The following is a 17891-nucleotide window of genomic DNA, read 5'->3' as shown; positions in this document are numbered from 1 at the left end:
TAAGGGGAAATTATTACACTAGGATAGATGGTGTGTGTGTGTAGGTGTGTGCACAAGCCTGTGTGCAAGAATATTAAGCCAGTTTGCTACATCTAGCACACATAAATGTAACCTGCAGTGATACGGTGGTCGTGCATGTGTGTGTCAGAGTTGAAAGGTGATGTAATATTTAGCACAGTTATACTATAAGGCTACATCTTTAATAATGCTGTGACCTACTTCCTGACTGGGAAGTCAACAGTTTCTTCGTCACCACCATCCAAATGCCATGACAATAAATGTCGCCAGGCTTCCCTAATGTTACTGACATGTCGGCCATTTCAATTATTCATGGAGAGTGTCTGTCCCATTTATCTCCACATGCTTTAATTGAGTTTGAAGCCTCCAACCCCCCAGTACAGTGTTTTACCCAGTACAGTGGAGCTTCACCATAATGTGCAGAAATATAGTGCAAGTAGAAATGTGTGTGTGTGTGTGTGTGTGTGTGTGTGTGTGTGTGTGTGTGTGTGTGTGTGTGTGTGTGTGTGTGTGCTCCACTCATTCTGTGTTCATTAAATGCCATATTGCGATTGATGAGTCTTATCATGCTTACAAGATTGAGAGCCAGCTTTAAATCTTAATATCAACCATTGTGTTATTCATGACCAAAATAGTAATAATGTGAAATATTTATACATGTTGAGTGTGTTGAGGAACACCATAAAAAAATTATATGCATCGGAACTTCAGAGTTTGCTGGTCCAGCTCAACCATTTGGACTGGTCAAGACCAGTGTATTGAGCAAGAGTGACACCCTGTGGTTATTTAGGCTCAATGCGAGGACTTCAAACACCTCCCATGACACCTCTGTCCTGTCTACAACAAGAATAGGACATAAAAGATACATCTAAATTCAGTTTACATCCAATGACCAAACATTGTGGAATATAGGCTAATTTTACACCTCTACAATATTAGGAGTTGCAATTAATAGATTTAATGGTCCCTGGTTCAGCAGTGATCAGTAGTTCTTGGACCTCAACAAAAAAAAAAAGCATGATTGACACAGAAACCTAGTGCATATTGATACATACAAAGGACACATAAAAAACACTCAAATATATAATACACAAACATATCGTTCTACAGTCAATCAAATAATTAGACACACTGAAACAGACTGCAGCTGTGGGAATTATGCTTATAGTTTAACTGGCATGGACATAGCAGACACATTGATAGGCTTCTCACCTGAGTGAGTGTGGTGATGCAGAGGTTTTGCAGGAGGATGCGTCAGCATGACATCACCGCTGGGTTTGACATAAGTGCAGCGAACACCACCAAAACTTTCTGACACATTTATCGGTTTACCCATCTCTCAGAGATCTGAGTTTACTTACCTCACAGATGCTGGCGGGTCATTTTGACACCCGTTAATGGCTTAAATTAAGTTGCTAAAACAAAAGCCATTTACATCATTTTGGAGTCACTGTTGCAGTACTCTTATCGTTTATATTTCTCCGCATTTTGACATTTTAAACATTTATTTTGGAGAGGTGTTGTACAAACCAGTACAACCAAAGTCTTGAAAACTACAAAATCCTTTAAAAACTACAAAAGGTGAATTTAAGGACACCTTTCTACCAACCTTTCTGTGGTAATTCAAGCTCAGGCAGTTGTGTGCCGTCTTGCGCTGCTTTCATAACGGAACTACTAAGACCATGATGCATTGCAGCGCAACAGTCGGTATCATGACACATCTTCAACATAAGGAAAAGCTTCCTCCTAGGAAGCGTTTTATTTGCTAACCTTGGGGAGAGGTTGGCTCCTTCTTATGGTTAGCAGTTTGAGAAGTAATTGAAAAGTCACTCGTCTTGGCAAGGAGAAATTGTCAGGCACTTAATGTGTGTCATAAGTGATCTACAGCTAGCTTTGTAGCTCAAGAGCTCGCTAAAAGAGAGCTTCACAAGCTAGTACGCGCTAACGCTAGCTAACCAAGGAGACCAAATCCATAACATTTAGCTAATGTTGGAGAGCTACAGTCATCAAAGTGAGCAGTCGACAAGGGTAACTTGTCCTTGTATCTACAGGACATGCTTCAAAGTAACGACGCAAAGTAAGTAGCTAATTGCTTTCTCTAACACTGGTCGTTTATGGCGTTTGTTGCATAAACTGTAGATGGCTAGCTAAACTTGACAGCTAAGTTAGCGTATGATTTGAAGACTTGGAAACAGGTAGCTAGCTAATGTATGAAAGCGTTGCTTAAAATCACTGAGACAGTCAACAAATTATACGTTTTATGTAAACAGGCGACACATTGTTGGACAGATGTCGTGTCGTTTGCTATGTTTTTATGTGTTGGCGTGATAAACGTTATCACGTGAGTTGCCACAGGACAGGAAACATAGTGTAACTCACATTTGCCTCAGTTATAAAATAGCGTAACGTTACTGCTTCACTTCGCATCAGTGTTGTAGGCCAAATTTTGACACTCACTTACTTGTTTTAAGTTACACTAACTGAAATTATATTATGTTGTGTTGTAACGTTGAAATGACTTATGTACCTCGCGCCTAAAAGTGAGATATCGCCAGTATCAGACTGACGACTGACAGTAACACTTTTAGACACGTGTTATGGATTTATTTGCTATGTGCGTGTTACTTTCCTCAGTCACTTTACTTGTGCTTGCAGCAAAGTTTATTGGGCAAAGTAAGACAAATTGACACAGAAAGTGGACAAACCGGGTTTACAGTGTTGTTGTAATGTGGAAGTTAAGGCAGTACTGCGGCACCCCTTGACTCACAGGCACCTGCTCTGTCTATTGGACTTGTGCTATTGCCTAATTTGTTTTTAACTCATGACTCAACTAGATTTTTCTTACTAGTATGAGTTATGCAGTTGCCTCTTTATTAAATATACAGTTTCCATTATGCATTCATGACAGTAATTTCCTGTTTCCACATGGGCAGTGCAAAGAAGCTGGTGCCACACTGTTAGAAAATCTTGCCCCACAGAGATAATGTGATGCCACACTTGTGCAGCATCAGCTATTGCAGCATCACCTTGCTTGTCCATGGGCCCATTTCTTAAGGCTCTCCTTAAAGCCATCTCCCATCTCCTTCCTCTTCTGACTTGTACCCTTCCTGATGGTCTTTCCAGTTCTCCCACATGTCAGTTTGTTTGTCAGTGTACATGCTGAATGCGTTTATGTTACAGTGAAAGAACTCTTGATGATAACCCCTAAATTGGCTGACACACTAAATGGCATGGATTTTAAGATAGCTAAGCTAGGATATAATGCCCTTTTAGCTGTCTGTATGGCTAATAGGTTTAATGCTTATTGGTAGTGGGTCCTCTCACATGTATGTTTTTGTGCATCGTGGTCTCATTGTGAGACTAGTTTCATGCAGTTTTGAATAGGTGCAGAAAAGGTTTAAGAATGTTTGATGCCCTGTTTGCACAATACAGTGCAACATAAACAATTCACAGATCATTTATTTCTTCCTTGGTACTATTACAAGTGCTGAGTGTCAAATTTGCAGTCAGTGTCCGTGAATCAGTAATATGCTCTTGTCTTGATGCTTACTGAACCGTAACATTCTGTTTACATCTCCCTGTTTTTATCTCTCGCTTCCTAAAAGTCTGTAGAGACACTGAAGTGAAATTACAGGCTACAGATGAAGATGAACACATCCTTCCTATGGTTTCCCATGAATCTCACCTGGTTGGTGTTGTGAGAAAGGAGAGAGGGGAAGGAGCACACGGCCGCTGTAAACAAGAGTCATGAATCTCCATCAGGTCCTCACAGGGGCTGTCAACCCTGGAGACAATTGTTTCTCTGTAGGGAGCATCAACAATGTGCCATTCACGGTAAGATATTTCAAGCACTGGAACTATTTCTCTCCCAGCTATTTAGGAGCTCTGATTCTTAAGGGGTTGCCAATCTGATCTGTCAGAACAGATTTTTGTCCTTTGAGTGGCTTTTAAATGTAAATGTAGAAAGGGGAGTAAAAGTATAGTATGGAAAAGCGCTGGTATCAAGAAGGCTTTTCAAGGGTCAGGTTACCACATGGGCAAAGAACGGAGTCAAAGTGGTGATCCTGTCTAATACCGGGCCATAATTCAATGGGTATTGTATGTCAGGTATTAAGCCTCCAATAGCAGTTTAAGTACTTCAGTTTATCTTTCAATGAACAAATCAAGTTACACACGGGTGCAACAAAGGATCCATGAATGACCACCAATATGCTTTACAGCTTAAAAAACATTTTATACTTTCATAAGACTGTCTGTTTCCACTTTAAGTCTCTTTGTCCCCTGTGGGATTTAAGGCCACAACAACATCATTCTAATAGATAAGCATCTGTTGGCTTAATCGAATGCTTAATTTTTATGGTTGAAATATGCATTTGAATGTAACCTATGTCACTGTATTATATTAACTGCTGCATAATTTACTACTGCAGGAAGCCTTTGTTTAGGATTTAGGACTGGGCCACATGTGTGAAATACAAAGGCAGTACCGCTGACTGCTTGTGATCTCAAAGCAGACACTACTCTGGTGTCATTCAGAGAATGGATCAATAGGAGAACTATTTCTGTCCTTCTGTCCTCTTGTGAAGGAGACACAGTCAGAGTGAGTCACAGCTCATGTGAAGATCTCTTTTTTAGAGCCACAGAAATAGAGCATAGTCTTCTAATCTTATCTACTTGTACTCCAGAGCTGTCATATGGTGTCATGTTTGATACAGTGACACTGGCTCCAGGACAAGTGCAGTTCAACTAACCCTTTATGCAATTCTTTCTGGGTGGATCTGGGTGTCACCTTCATCTCTTTCTGTCTCCTTGTCTCTTGATAGGCCTATGCGTCAGGATGTGACGTGGTGATTTTGGGAAGTGACTTTGAGCGACTGCAGATCATCCCAGGGGCCAAACATGGCAACATCCAAGTCGGCTGTGTTGACTGCTCACTGCAGGGTGGACAGGTAAGACTAGTGGAGTGGTGCTCTGTCAGTTTGGGTCCTCAGGCTGATGTGCACACCGGGATCTTCCTGAAATACCATTCCACTTTAGTGTACAAACATTGCAGTTTAAATGAAAAATGCATCATATGCATACCCAACCCTCAATGAAATCCTGTGGTTTGACAGATCAAACAGCAAAAAAAGGAGATCAGTCCAAATAGGAAAATTGCAGGCATTAAAATGTGTGTAATTGCACAGTGCCATGATATGCATTTCTGCCTCCTTTTGCTTCACAATATTTTAATGACCACACAATTGGGATTGGTGGAATGTGTTTTTGATAAAGTGTGGTAGGTAAGTTCAGTTCAGAGTGCCAGCAAAATGGTACTTATCTAATGAATGCTTTCCAAATTTAGCTAAATTGCCCAGGAGTCTGTTCTTTTAAGATTTTGTTATTGAATAACTGAAGCTGTCTTGCAAGGCACATTAGTGGTAAGCTCTGTTGCCCTCTTATTAAGTATTGGCAGCTTATGTTTTCTGGAAAGAGATTTGTTGGCAACATCAATCGCTGTTTTAATGAACTTCAGCTTCATTAACTCGAAGTTAGGGAAAAATCATCGATAAAAGCAAGTAGTGGTACAGCAGGCCCATTCACTGATGTAATGCCACTGATAATCCCTTTAATGACCCCAAAATCATTTTAACTGTAGGCACAAACAAAAGATCTGTTGTGATGTGTTTGTAATTTGTATCTGGGACAGAACTGCAAAAAATGTGTTAATGTTATGAGGTGTTTCTGATGTTTCTTAATGAACTCCATTCCAAGTCCATCTGTGGCACAGAGACAACAAGAGAATTGCTATTGTGTACACTTTATGTTTGCTGCAGGAATAGTTTTAAGGAAGAACTGGATGATATTTTTTTTTACTTGTCTTGGGGGATTTTCTGGTAGACTTTGTGAAGGAAGGTGGTGTTGAGGCTAGTCCCAGTTGCACAAAGTATTTAGGTGCAACCATGAATGCTCAGGTCTTAAAGTTGGAATTCAGTGTTTCTATGTCTATCATTTAAACAATCTAAAATTCTCAAGTTTTAATAGACGGACATGTGAAAGCTATAAAACTTGGCCAAGATTCAACACAACACTTGTTGACCTGCTGTTCGTCCTATTTCAGGCTGGTTTGGTTTGAGTTGTTTCTTAGAGACTTTTGGACCTTTCCCCCAAAGACTGATACCATAAAATCTAATTGCAAAGCTGCTGAAGGTCAGATCTGAATCTCTGCAATGTGTGTGTTAAATCTCTGTAGGGATTGTTAATAATAATAATACCATCTAGCTTGAGTGGTTTTCATATCAGTGGCAGTGATTGCAAGAGAGTTTTGCAGAATTTGTTGGATTTATGTCTAAATAAAACCCATGAAACCCCACAGATTTTAGCGTCTCTGCAGACACTTACTGTTCATCTTGCATACTTCCCAAGCTTGAGACAGTGCTGTATTTTTTTTCAATGGAAGCTAAAGGAGCTCATCTTGCGTTATTATTGCAGCCACAGGATTCATAATTCTTCTTAGTTGCTGAGTAATAATGCTGTAATCAAATAAAAACGGGAGAATTACAGGATTGCTGCATCTGCATGCATTCATACATTTCTTCATAAAGATATTATAGGCGGAAGTCATCATTGCCAAGCAAACACTATAATCTTGATTCATTTCTTAATTGTGGGTGGTGGAAGCCCTGTTAAAATAGCAGACCAAGCTGATTTAATTCAAATGAAAAAGCAGAAAAAAAAACATCTCCTCCTCCTCCAACATCCTTCGAGTGCAACCAACCAACCCTTCACCTCCCCTCATGTGATCTTTAATCCAATTCAGCCGGTCCAGAAGTAACCTCACATGCCTCCAGCGTGGTCCAGCATCTGTTTAAGCATGCCCAGTTGTTATGCTTGCCAGTTCCACCTCACTGACCCTGTCCACGCTGTGATATTTGCAATGCTATTAGTTTAAACAGCATTGGTGAGCACACATCCCCTGCGCTCATGCAATTTAAAAGCCCTTTGGATGCATTTTGTAAGACCCACTGCAATGAAACACATTTTTTCCAAATCATAATATTGAAGGTGTTATTAGTGTTGATTAAAAAAAACACATTATTGTGAAACATTAAATTAAATTGATGCCAACAGCGTAATTACTGAGAAGAATGCAGCCTGCAGTGAGCCTATGCACTACATACTTCCCATTGCATTAAATTTAACCATTTAAAGCACAAAACAAGCACTAAAGGTGATTCCTAGTTAAGTTAAAACTGTTTCACTGGAGCTTTAAGATGTTTGATATAATATTCTTGCAGCGTAATACGACCTCAGAATCTCAGTTGGGGTTTTATGAAAATTAGACTAAAGAAGAGTCATCAATATTCCCACAAAGAAGGAGACTTAATGTTTTAAACATCTCTTCTTTGTGCAGGCCTATGAGTTCATTCCCTGGACTAGAGCACCAGTGTCTAGATAGCTCTTTTTTTATATGTTGCTTTTTGCTCTCCAATCAAATCAGATTAAACATGAAATGTGCTAGAGATAAAGAATATATTTCCTTATGTATCATCCTGCCATGAGCCATTGTCTGTCTAGAAAGATTTTATGAAACCGTGCTCGTGCATGTGATGGCTCGTGTGCGCCTGTGTCAATTTACGTTCACATTTGCTCGTGTGAGTGTGTGACTCACTCCTTCATTCTCTGACAGTCTGCATATTATTTACCCCAACAGAAACACAGCTTGTATTATCCAACCTGGGCCTTATTAAACTTGGTATTTATGGTCGCTGCCACGGAAATGTCTCTCATTCAGTCAGTTTAACATTGTGACCATTGCTCCCATGAAAAGCACTTGAGCAAATAGCCTTAACCAATGCATGAATGTGTATATGGTAGTCGGCGCAATGTTGACTCAACACTGGCTCTTTATAGGTTCAAGGGTTTTTTTTGTTTGTTTGTTTGTTTGTTTGCTTTGTTATCAAAGGGCTATACTCATCTCCTGTTGAGACATGTCATGGTTTATATGAAAAACCACGTTGCCATCTTCCAATTAGGATCTTGAATAAGCATCTACACTCATTATTCAGTGTCTAAATCATCAAAAAACAAGAAATGTGAGTTTGTAGGCTTGTCAAAAACAGTCTATTGCATAAACATACAGCTTATAATTTTGTACTGAAATGTATCTTTTAAATATTCCCTAAGTTTAATTGTAATTCACAACAACAATTTCATATTTTTGACATTTACAAGTGGAATTGGAATATAATATATGGAGTAATATATGGTTCTGTTTTCAGTGATACCGTTTTACTCTTTATTAAAAAAACATGTCTTAATATTTATCTTTTTGCCTTTTCTCTTTCCTGCTGACAGATTGCAGCTTCCTATGGAAGCATTGTGTGTGTTTTTGAGCCTGTTCAGCACCCAGATCAAAAAGACACATCTCTGACTGTGAGTACACTACTTTATCTTCCACTTACAATCTGGTCATGCATGTATTCTGAATATCCTGAAGAACAAATCCTTTGTGAATTGTTGTATGAAGTCTTGCAGTCATTGTCATGTTTACTGTTTATTCCTGCACTATCGTCATTGCAGAAGTGGTTTGCTATGTCAGTGTTGAACAAGTTTCTGTTGTTGGAGAAGTCAAGGAATAGTCATGGAAGGGATGGAAAGGTTTTACTCATCTTAAACACAAGCCAGTACCTCTTTCATTGCAGAAGTTCCCTGGTCATACAGCTGCTGTCTGTGTGGCCTGATCACATGTGGCTCACATGAGAACAACCTCTTTTTGGCTCTGGTTATGCAGTTGTAACCACTGATATAAGAGAAAAGATTTCCTTCAGAACATGTCTTATTTTAATGTGTCTTGTATTTTGTATTTTAATGTGTCTGTAATGTCTTTATTTATTTTTTTATACAGAAGGTGAACTGCCAATGGCAGAAGACTGGTCAGTTTGTATTAAAGTCTATGGTACGGAACCTGGCCTGGCACCCCACAGGTACTTTGACACATAGTGCTTCTTGATTAATATGAAAATACCAAAATACACAGTTAAAACAAAGAAAGGAGACATGTTTGTGTGTGTATATGTGCGTGTGTATAATATAGGGTTGTATCTGTCCTGAAATAGTGGCATTTTTCTGTATGCAGGCAGCACTCTCTTAACTGGCTCCAGTAGCCTCCAGTTGTGGTCTAATGCTGATGGAGTAAAAGATGAAGCTGAAGAAGAGGGACAGCAGACGGAGATGACCATGAGAGACACTCATTCTGCCTGGAGGTGCATCTGGCAGAGCAAGTAAGAACTGAGTGTAAAATCTTCATATAATGCTGCCTACCTCTATAATCTAAAGACCACTTAAACTCGTCACTTAATCAACATTTGTTTTAGTTATGTGCTATATAGACAACTTTGTAAAAACGGTTAATATTTATTTTTTTTGTAATACTTGTTTATATTCCAGTACTGGTACTATTATAATAATAATTAGCATTTCAACTTAGTTAAGTCTTAACCTGTGTAACTATATGTGAAAACACAGATTTATGTAGTTTTGAGTATTGAAAATACTGTCATTTGAATGTTTTGTCTGAAGGACGGCCTCTCCGGTCAGCTTAATGAAGTTCTCTCCTGACGGGGAATTCTTTGCTACTGCTGGACAGGTGAGTGGCTTTTAGTGGAGTTGCAGAACTTGTATGGATTGTGATGCAAATTAATTTGTGCAAGTCATGTTGGCGTGTTTCCTCATATTGACAAAGCCAACCACTTTAAGCTCAGGTGTATTTGTAAAGTAACTGCTGAGCATTGCCTACCTTTGCAGTTGGTTTTAAGATTAGACCTAAAACCTAATGTGTTTAACTTGGAATAAGACATCCCACAGCATGGCATTAATTATATACTAATTGTCTCTTCTCTTAAGGATGACTGCCTGGTAAAGGTCTGGTACAGCACCAGTAAGTGGCAGTCAAGTGTCTCCAGACTCTTCACGCCTCCAGAAGCCAGTGTCAGTGTCCAGGGAGAGCTGGCCTTTTCCTTTGTCTACCTGGCCCATCCCCGCTCTGTTACCGGCTTCTCTTGGAGGAAGACCAGCAAGTACATGCCACGGTACGGACACGCTGTCAAGGCACCAGCTGCCTTTCTGCAGCCGTGATTCATTTATCTCCTGGTTTGCTTTGGCTTAAGCTGACCGAACTGAGCACAGCAGGAAAAACAGCACAATCTAACAATTGCATAATAATGGCTGAAACAATACTCAGCTGAACTGTTTAGTTTAGGCCTGTGTTACTGGCTAGACGGGTAGTATCTCTTTCTACCCGTCTAGTATTTGTGGGTTGAATGAAAATGAGCTCGTACAGAATAAATTAAAAATAAGTTAGATGTACAGTATTACAGTCTCACACTGTGCTTAAGCTCCCAGTTCTACCCTGCTTTGTTACAGCATTGCTAATCTTGCGTGACCTGTAATTGTTCTCAGACTGAAATTATAATGTGACGCAGTTCACGGCAGATTTAGCATACAGGAATATTAGTTTGGAAACGACAAGGAAGAGATTATTGTTACTCTGCCTATCAGCTCAGAGAATTAATGCAGACAGTAAGACAGTGTAATATTAAGGCCGAATCCTCTCTAAGCTTATTTGCTGCTATAAATTAGGCTTCAGGGAATCTTTTATTCCACCTTTGGCAACCTGCTCTGTTTGGACATTCTAGTTATTTTAACATTTTTAAGCAAACTGGTCTTTTGCACTCGTTGATCATGGCCGACATTACGGAGAAGATTAGATTCAGTCACTTTGTTATCACTAGTGTCCTTATAACTCTTGACACTTTTCAACCTTTAGTTAAACTTATCTCCCTACAGGCACCTCTCCTTTGACCTGCTATTGAATAGAACTGTGTGCATTAGATGACCAAAAAAAAATAAATGCTGAGTTCAGTGTCCTCCAGCAAACTCCGTCATCATTATCCTTTCTTGTCCACCTCCCCTGTCCTCCTTCTCCCCCATCAGAGGTGCTGTGTGTAACGTTCTGCTCACCTGCTGTAAGGACAGCGTGTGTCGGCTCTGGGCAGAAACGCTGTTGCCAGGTGACAGCCTCCTGTCCGGTCACCATAACAACCACGCCGCAGGCCAGCATAGCGACACACTTGGATGTGCTGGCCCTTCTGGGAAACACACCTGCAATGGGAAGACGCAAGGAAGAACAGCGCAGGAAGTAAGCTACTCTCATGTAATTTTTGCTAAAGATAAATGCACTCAGTTGCCAGCTTTTTTTTTTTTTTAGGTGCAACTAGCTAAAACAAATGCAGTCTGAAGCTATAGTGCTTCAGTAAATTAAGTGATAATAAATGCCTTTTTTATGATTTATAGATTTTGATTCAGGTTTATGGTCATTTATGGAGGCTGTAGTTTGCATTGCTGTGAACTGCATTTTGTTATACTGAGTGGTGTTTCCGTTTAGTCTACCCTAATTGAAATAAATAGGATGGACAAAATGCAGAAAATAAAATTATGTAAAAAACACAGTATAATTCAACAGCAGTGTAACTGTAGCTCCCAAAATGACCATAATATTGTATCATTCCCTCTAAAACAATTTCAACAAAAAACTGAACATCATACATTTCATAAGGCTAGAATTTATTGAGGATTTCAATTAAACTGCGGTAAACTGTACCTAATAAACTGGCAATTGTGTGTATATCCAGCTAAATATAATAATAACTAAATGCATTTATTTAAGAAGAGACATACAAATCACATCATAAAATGAAACTTAAAGATATGTACAATAATTATCAGTTCATAGATGTATATGCACGCGGTTAGGTGGACAATGTTCATGCTTTATTTCCCTGCTATTTCGATATCATTGCCATATTGTGACAGTGTAGCACACAGATTGAGACAGTTTGAAGAGCTGTCATCTTGAAGCACCACATTGGAAAACTTAGGTCGAAGAAGTGCCTGAAGCTACAAACTGTTGGCCCAAAGAAGGACCAACACAGTTTGCTTTGGTCAGAATGAAAACCATTATTTTTACAGCTGTATCACAGTGTTCTCACTGTGTCTATTTTGGTTACAAAATACAAGACGAATTACCATAATTTTATTAATAGTGGGAAAATAAATGGCACAGATGCTGTGATCTCTGGTTTTGCCCCATTTGGCCCAGATGTAGAAGCCAGGCTACAGTACTTTCACTGCTGCTAATGTAGGACATTAGGGTGCTGCAGAGATGAGGGAACAAGAGCGAAGGGAGACCGAGGAAGAAGAAAGAAAAACGAGGCTTAGTGGAGGTAAAAGGGAAAATTAATTGGCTATCAGGCATGATGTTTTTAGAGGCTTTATAGGGCTTAAGACGAGCATCAGTGAAAAATATTGGCCTCCTTTCTGTAATCTGTGCCACACCTCAAAATTACAACTTTTACATCTTGCTGCTTGCTCACATTTGTCATGGTTGTGTCTTCTGTTTTAAGTGACTTGCGTTGTTTTTGACAGCCTCATCCAGGCCTCAATCATGGTACTTACATCCATTTAAATAGGGACATCTAAATGGTTATGGGTCTCACTGGCACTTACAGAGCTCAGAGCACATTAGATTACAGGAAAAATAGGTATGCAAATTTCTCCACTGTGCCTTGAGGACAGTCTGTGTGGAATTATTCATTAAAACAGGCTCACAGACTGTGCTGGATGATCCAGGCAATAGTCTGAGGTAAGTCTCCTCCTCCAAAAGGGAATGGATGGACAATACTGAGAGAGCCCTATTTTAAACTGCATTTTAATATGATGCCTCAGGGATGAAGGGTACAGAATTTCTAAATCAATGAAGTTAATTAAGTTTCTTGATAAGGCTGCGTTTTGACAACCTCCAGAGGAGACAGTGGTATGAGATTTCCACCACAATCAAAATTTTCTACACAGAGATAAAAACCATTCAGAAGTTTGTATATCTGCTTTGGCGCAGGCATACTCAAATGTTGAGTTTACACACATTTGTTATCAATATTTCACAAAGGACTTCTTTGCGGGTGTGATGTGCATATAAACGTCAGTAATACTTGGAGAAACAGCTCTAGTACATACTCATTCTGCACCAGAGAAGCTGTATAAAATCAGTGAAATTGAAGCCCGTGGTTATGTTAAATAATCTGCATGAAACTCAAGATGCTCTGTCTTTCATTTTGTCATATGTGAGACTCCTGTTACAGGTTCATACCTTATCGTGAGTATTCACACAGCCTTGGGGTGAGAACTGTATTTTACTGCGAAACAACAGAAGAAACCAAATTACATAACTAAGCACCAAATTTAGTTAAGACATTGTTTCACTTCCCTTTACATGCCTCTCTCTCTCACTCAGACACTTTTCTATGCTGCCTGTTTCTCTCTGGCTCTTTTTTTTTTTTTTTTTAGACAAATTGGGTATATTTGTAAGATTTGAAAGAAATCTTAAAAGTCAGTATACATCAAATATTGTTTTTTAATTATCTAACTTGAATAATTAATGTTTTCCTCACAGTTGAATTTTCAAGAATCATTGCACAACTCCCTCTATCGAGACGTGCCCCAGCCTTGTCAGACTGGCTGCCTGCCTCATAATCAGAGCCGACACTACAACCACAAGAGGAGCAGCAGCGGTACCATGCCCCATGCCAACGCGCTCTGCCACTTCCACATTGCTGCCAGCATCAACCCTGCCACAGGTTAGACTCAAGATCATTGGTTCCCATCGCTAATCAATAATCCCATTGATCCTTGTTACCATTGTGTTGAACACCTAACAAATTCTTTAAATTTAGTGAAGAATTTTAAGCTGGACAATAGCACAGAGTACACCTACAGTACAGCAATGTATTAGTTATTCCTAAACCATAGACACAACATAGATAGCTAGCTCTGCTGGAGTATAATCAGCTTGAGGTCAGAGGGTGTCACTCTCTGTTTTTCTAATGGCAAGAAATGCTGTAAATTTTGTAAATTGCCTGAGGTTATTTATTTAACATCCCAGTGAGCTTTTATACTCAGTGAGAGCTGCTCAGAGTAATTGTAAGGCATTTATATTTTGTGTTTTTGACTTGAATCGGGGCAAAATCTTTCAGCCTTGAGGCTGAGATGTCTTGTAGGATTGTATTTGCATGCTTGAATTATGTTTTAGCATACTTCAAACCGTACTCATATTCATGAAAGTTGCCCCCAATCTGATGAAATGTAAATTTTCTAAATGTGGGAATGTCTTTTTTACTTTTTCACTTACCGTCTTTATCACAGACATTCCTCTGCTGCCCTCCATCTCCTCACTGAGCACCGTGGATGACGAGGAACCCGGAGGTCCTTTTACTGTCCACTGGCTCAACAACAAGGAGCTTCATTTCACTTTAGCCATGGAAGTCTTCCTCCAGCAGCTCCGAGGTAGTCTGGAGCAACAGAACGAATGCTCCCAAGAAGGTGCAGAAAAGTCTTTGGATCAGGCTTTAATACACTTTATTTGTGCTTATATAAAATCAACTCTCCAATCCAAGGTCACATTTTAACAGATTGCGTTGTGCTTTGTCTTCCCTAATGATTGTCATAATTTACATTTGGACACTATGATTTTTTTTTCCTTTTCTTCCAGAGCCTGAAGATGAGGATAACTTTGATGAAGAAGATAATAGTAGCCGGCCAAGTGACCCCCAAGGACCTGAGGCTGTGGAGCTTCCTTTGGCAGCAGTGAAGCACCAGGTGGACGTGCTGTTAGAGGAGTGGAATAAAGGCGCAGACATGTTGTTCAGCATCCATCCCATGGACGGCTCTCTGTTAGTCTGGCATGTGGACTGGTTAGATGAATACCAGCCAGGCATGTTCAGACAAGCTCAGGTGTGTTCACTGTTGATGTGGTTTATGTTTGTAAAACAATGCAATATAAAATGTATGTTGATATGTTATGCACAAACATAATCCTCACTTTTTCTAGTGAGTCTAGTCTAAGGATTGGTAACGAAAGTAAAGCAAACATGAATTTTATTTTGGCTTTGTAATTTAATGAGCCCTGTAAAGTAAGCAGGCCTTCCTTTGGTCACTCTTTGAAACTGACACTTGTTTGTATTGAGTGTTTCCTGATTCACAAAAAGTATTTCTTGCGGAAATAATTAATTAATCATCTCAATAAGGCTGTGAATCATTTTGACAGCCATAATGGTCTAGCTCCTTTTCTAATGGTTTCTCATCCAGCCGTTTAGACAATGATGTTCTAATTATGTGTGACTTCAGATTCACAAGTCCCCTGGTGCACTTTTATTAGCAGTGAAATAATGAGAACCTTATGATATGGCAGTTAATCAGTCGGGCGAGGCAGCTAAAAGAATACCAATTTCACTGACATTCAGCTTGATTGTGCCTGGTTGCTTTAATTAGATAAAATAGACAGAATTCTGGTATGGCTATTAGCATACGTATTGAACATCATTCTTTTTTGCATTTATGAAGAGGAAGGTGAAGGGAAAGGTGTATCCCTTGAGCCTCCATCGCTGTCAGTGACCCACTTAATTTCAGAAAGTAATTTTTCAACTTCTGGATGAAGAATAGAAGAATTTCATCCCTTTGTTTTGAGCTAACCAGTTAGTAATGAGTTTATGATCTTCAATGCCAACTGTGTCATTACCAGCTGTAGCTAACTAACATCAACATAGTGTATGCTTATTTCAAGCTAAAACAGAATTACTTGGTTGACTGAGTCCTTATTTCTACCTCCGAGCTGTTTGTTTTATTTGCTGTAGCTTTCATCGCTATGATGTCTCTCTTTCTCGCTCAGGTGTCGTTTGTGTCCCGTATCCCCGTAGCATTCCCTGCAGGTGATGCCATCTCCCTGAGCCACAGTGTGGTTATGTATGCCTGCAACAAGAATGTGGATTTGGCGATCCAACATGGCAGACAGCGACCACCTGGGAGCACATTGCCTCAAACCAAATCTGCTCTGATAAGCTATGGAGGTCAAGGAAAAACTGCACCCAGCAGCAGTCTTCGACTAAGCATCTTCACCCCCAATGTCCTTATGATCTCCAAACATGCCGATGGCTCCCTGAACCAGTGGGCAGTCAGCTTTGCGGAGGACTCTGCTTTCTCCACTGTGCTCAGTGTCTCTCACAAGTCACGGTACTGCGGCCACCGCTTCCACCTCAATGACCTGGCCTGTCACTCATTACTCCCTCTCCTCCTCACCACCTCACACCACAATGCCTTGAGGACGCCAGAGGTAGACAACATCCTGGCTCCTCCGGACTCCCGCTCCTCTGGTTTCTCTCATTCATCATCTCTGCCACGGGGATCTCGGCCCAGCCGGGTGTCCCTGGGTGTGGTTTCCCAAGATCCCAACGCGATCTACAGTGAGCTGATTTTATGGAGAGTGGACCCTGTCGGCCCACTGTCTCTGTCGGGCGGGGTCTCTGAGCTTGCTCGGATCAATTCTCTCCATGCATCAGCGTTTGCTAATGTAGCCTGGCTGCCCACACTCATTCCCAGCAGCTGTTTAGGTGAGGAAATACTTTCACTGTTTGGAGATGGCTGAGAGGATTTTATTCTCTGTTGCTGTAACAATGAGCCACTTTAGTGAGCTTCATTTTCATAGTTCCAGTTATTCTGATTCAGTAAGGTGAAGGAAATGCTGTTGTCTTAGTATGAATTTCTAACTATGATCAAATGAGACTAGCTCTGGGACATGAAGTTGAGTTTGTTATACCCTCATTAGTATGTAAATAAACAGTTCCTGTGAAAACAACTCATTTCAATTTCATAAAATTCATGAAGGCTTTAAGTTTCCCATTAAAGTTTTTGCCAGAGTGTGGAGTATAGTCTAACATAGACTCTATCATATAGACTCAATATGATATGAACCTTTAATATTTGCCTGTTTGTTACATGTACTGTACCTCACTATTCTTTATTTGTTCCATCTTTTGTTTTGATTGTTTATTTAGAAAAATGAGCATAATAGCAGACACTGTTTCAATTGTTGATTTTTTTTTTTTCTCTTTAGGCGTGTACTGTAACTCTCCCAGCGCTTGCTTTGTCGCAAGTGATGGCCACTCACTCAGACTGTATCAGGCTGTTATTGAAGCTAAGAAACTCCTGAGCGAGCTCTCCAATCCTGAGATATCAGTAAGTTATCAAACAGGATTCTCAAACGATTTTGTATGCACGTCAATTGCAACACAGCAGCGTTTCCCCTTGGACCCTCACAGAATCAGTGAGGTAGTAAGGTGTTGTTAATTTGCATGCTTGCCAATTCATTAGTGTCAGCCTTGGATTGCTTGGTAGAAAAATTACATAGAGCACAATTATATGACATTAAAAATAAGATAAATGCCAGTGATCCTTCCAACCCAAGATAGCAGTGTTGAATCCATTAAGAGCGGCTGTTATTTCGTTTGCAGAGATCTTCAACAGCTGTTCAAGGATATTCTCTCTGGCATTGCATATAAACGACTCATTGTTTTCATAACACGTTGCAAATGATGGTCCAGATATTCGTTATGTTTTTTTTAACCTTCTGAAGAATGACTAGCACACTGTTTTGACTATGTAATAGTGCTCAAATAATGAAAATGTTAATGTTTGTTTGACTTCAGAAGTACGTTGGGGAGGTGTTCAACATCATCAGTCAGCAATCCACAGCAAAACCAGGATGTATTATAGAGCTGGATACCATCACTAGCTTTGTAAGTATACATAAAGACACAAGAGAACTGTATTTAAAAGTGGATTTAAAAAGAAATTGCCTTGCTCTCGCTCACTGTGAACTTCTTGGATAAAAAGATATCAGGAGAAACTTCTCCCCTGAAATAAAGGACATAAGAAATGAAATATATTGAGAAGCCATAGCTGAATTCCCGACCATTGGTAGCATTAAACATTCTGCAGTTGTCTCA

At 39.8% G+C, this 17891-nt stretch overlaps 1 protein-coding gene across 3 annotated transcripts in view; it reads left to right on the top strand.

Moving 5' to 3' along the window:
- Window positions 1-1735: 1735 nt before the first annotated feature.
- The window catches only part of LOC139332594 (dmX-like protein 1), a 52679-nt gene continuing 36523 nt past the window's right edge, over window positions 1736-17891 (top strand). For 2 of the 3 annotated variants that reach the window (XM_070964637.1, XM_070964635.1), the window contains exons 1-15: window positions 1757-2099; window positions 3624-3852; window positions 4842-4967; window positions 8356-8433; window positions 8906-8984; window positions 9137-9281; window positions 9580-9646; window positions 9904-10088; window positions 10993-11197; window positions 13508-13691; window positions 14257-14433; window positions 14603-14844; window positions 15779-16496; window positions 17000-17121; window positions 17592-17681. In XM_070964637.1, coding sequence (XP_070820738.1) covers window positions 3766-3852; window positions 4842-4967; window positions 8356-8433; window positions 8906-8984; window positions 9137-9281; window positions 9580-9646; window positions 9904-10088; window positions 10993-11197; window positions 13508-13691; window positions 14257-14433; window positions 14603-14844; window positions 15779-16496; window positions 17000-17121; window positions 17592-17681 — 2505 coding nt within the window. In that variant the 5' untranslated portion in view covers window positions 1757-2099; window positions 3624-3765. Of the gene's footprint in view, window positions 2100-3623; window positions 3853-4841; window positions 4968-8355; window positions 8434-8905; window positions 8985-9136; window positions 9282-9579; window positions 9647-9903; window positions 10089-10992; window positions 11198-13507; window positions 13692-14256; window positions 14434-14602; window positions 14845-15778; window positions 16497-16999; window positions 17122-17591; window positions 17682-17891 lie in introns of all 3 variants that reach the window. The other variant, XM_070964636.1, reaches the window with a different exon arrangement.

Source organism: Chaetodon trifascialis, chromosome 6 (genome assembly GCF_039877785.1).
Source record: "Chaetodon trifascialis isolate fChaTrf1 chromosome 6, fChaTrf1.hap1, whole genome shotgun sequence".
Taxonomy (NCBI): domain Eukaryota; kingdom Metazoa; phylum Chordata; class Actinopteri; order Chaetodontiformes; family Chaetodontidae; genus Chaetodon; species Chaetodon trifascialis.
The sequence above is the reverse complement of the archived record's forward strand: the minus strand, read 5'-3'. Positions and strand labels throughout refer to the sequence as shown.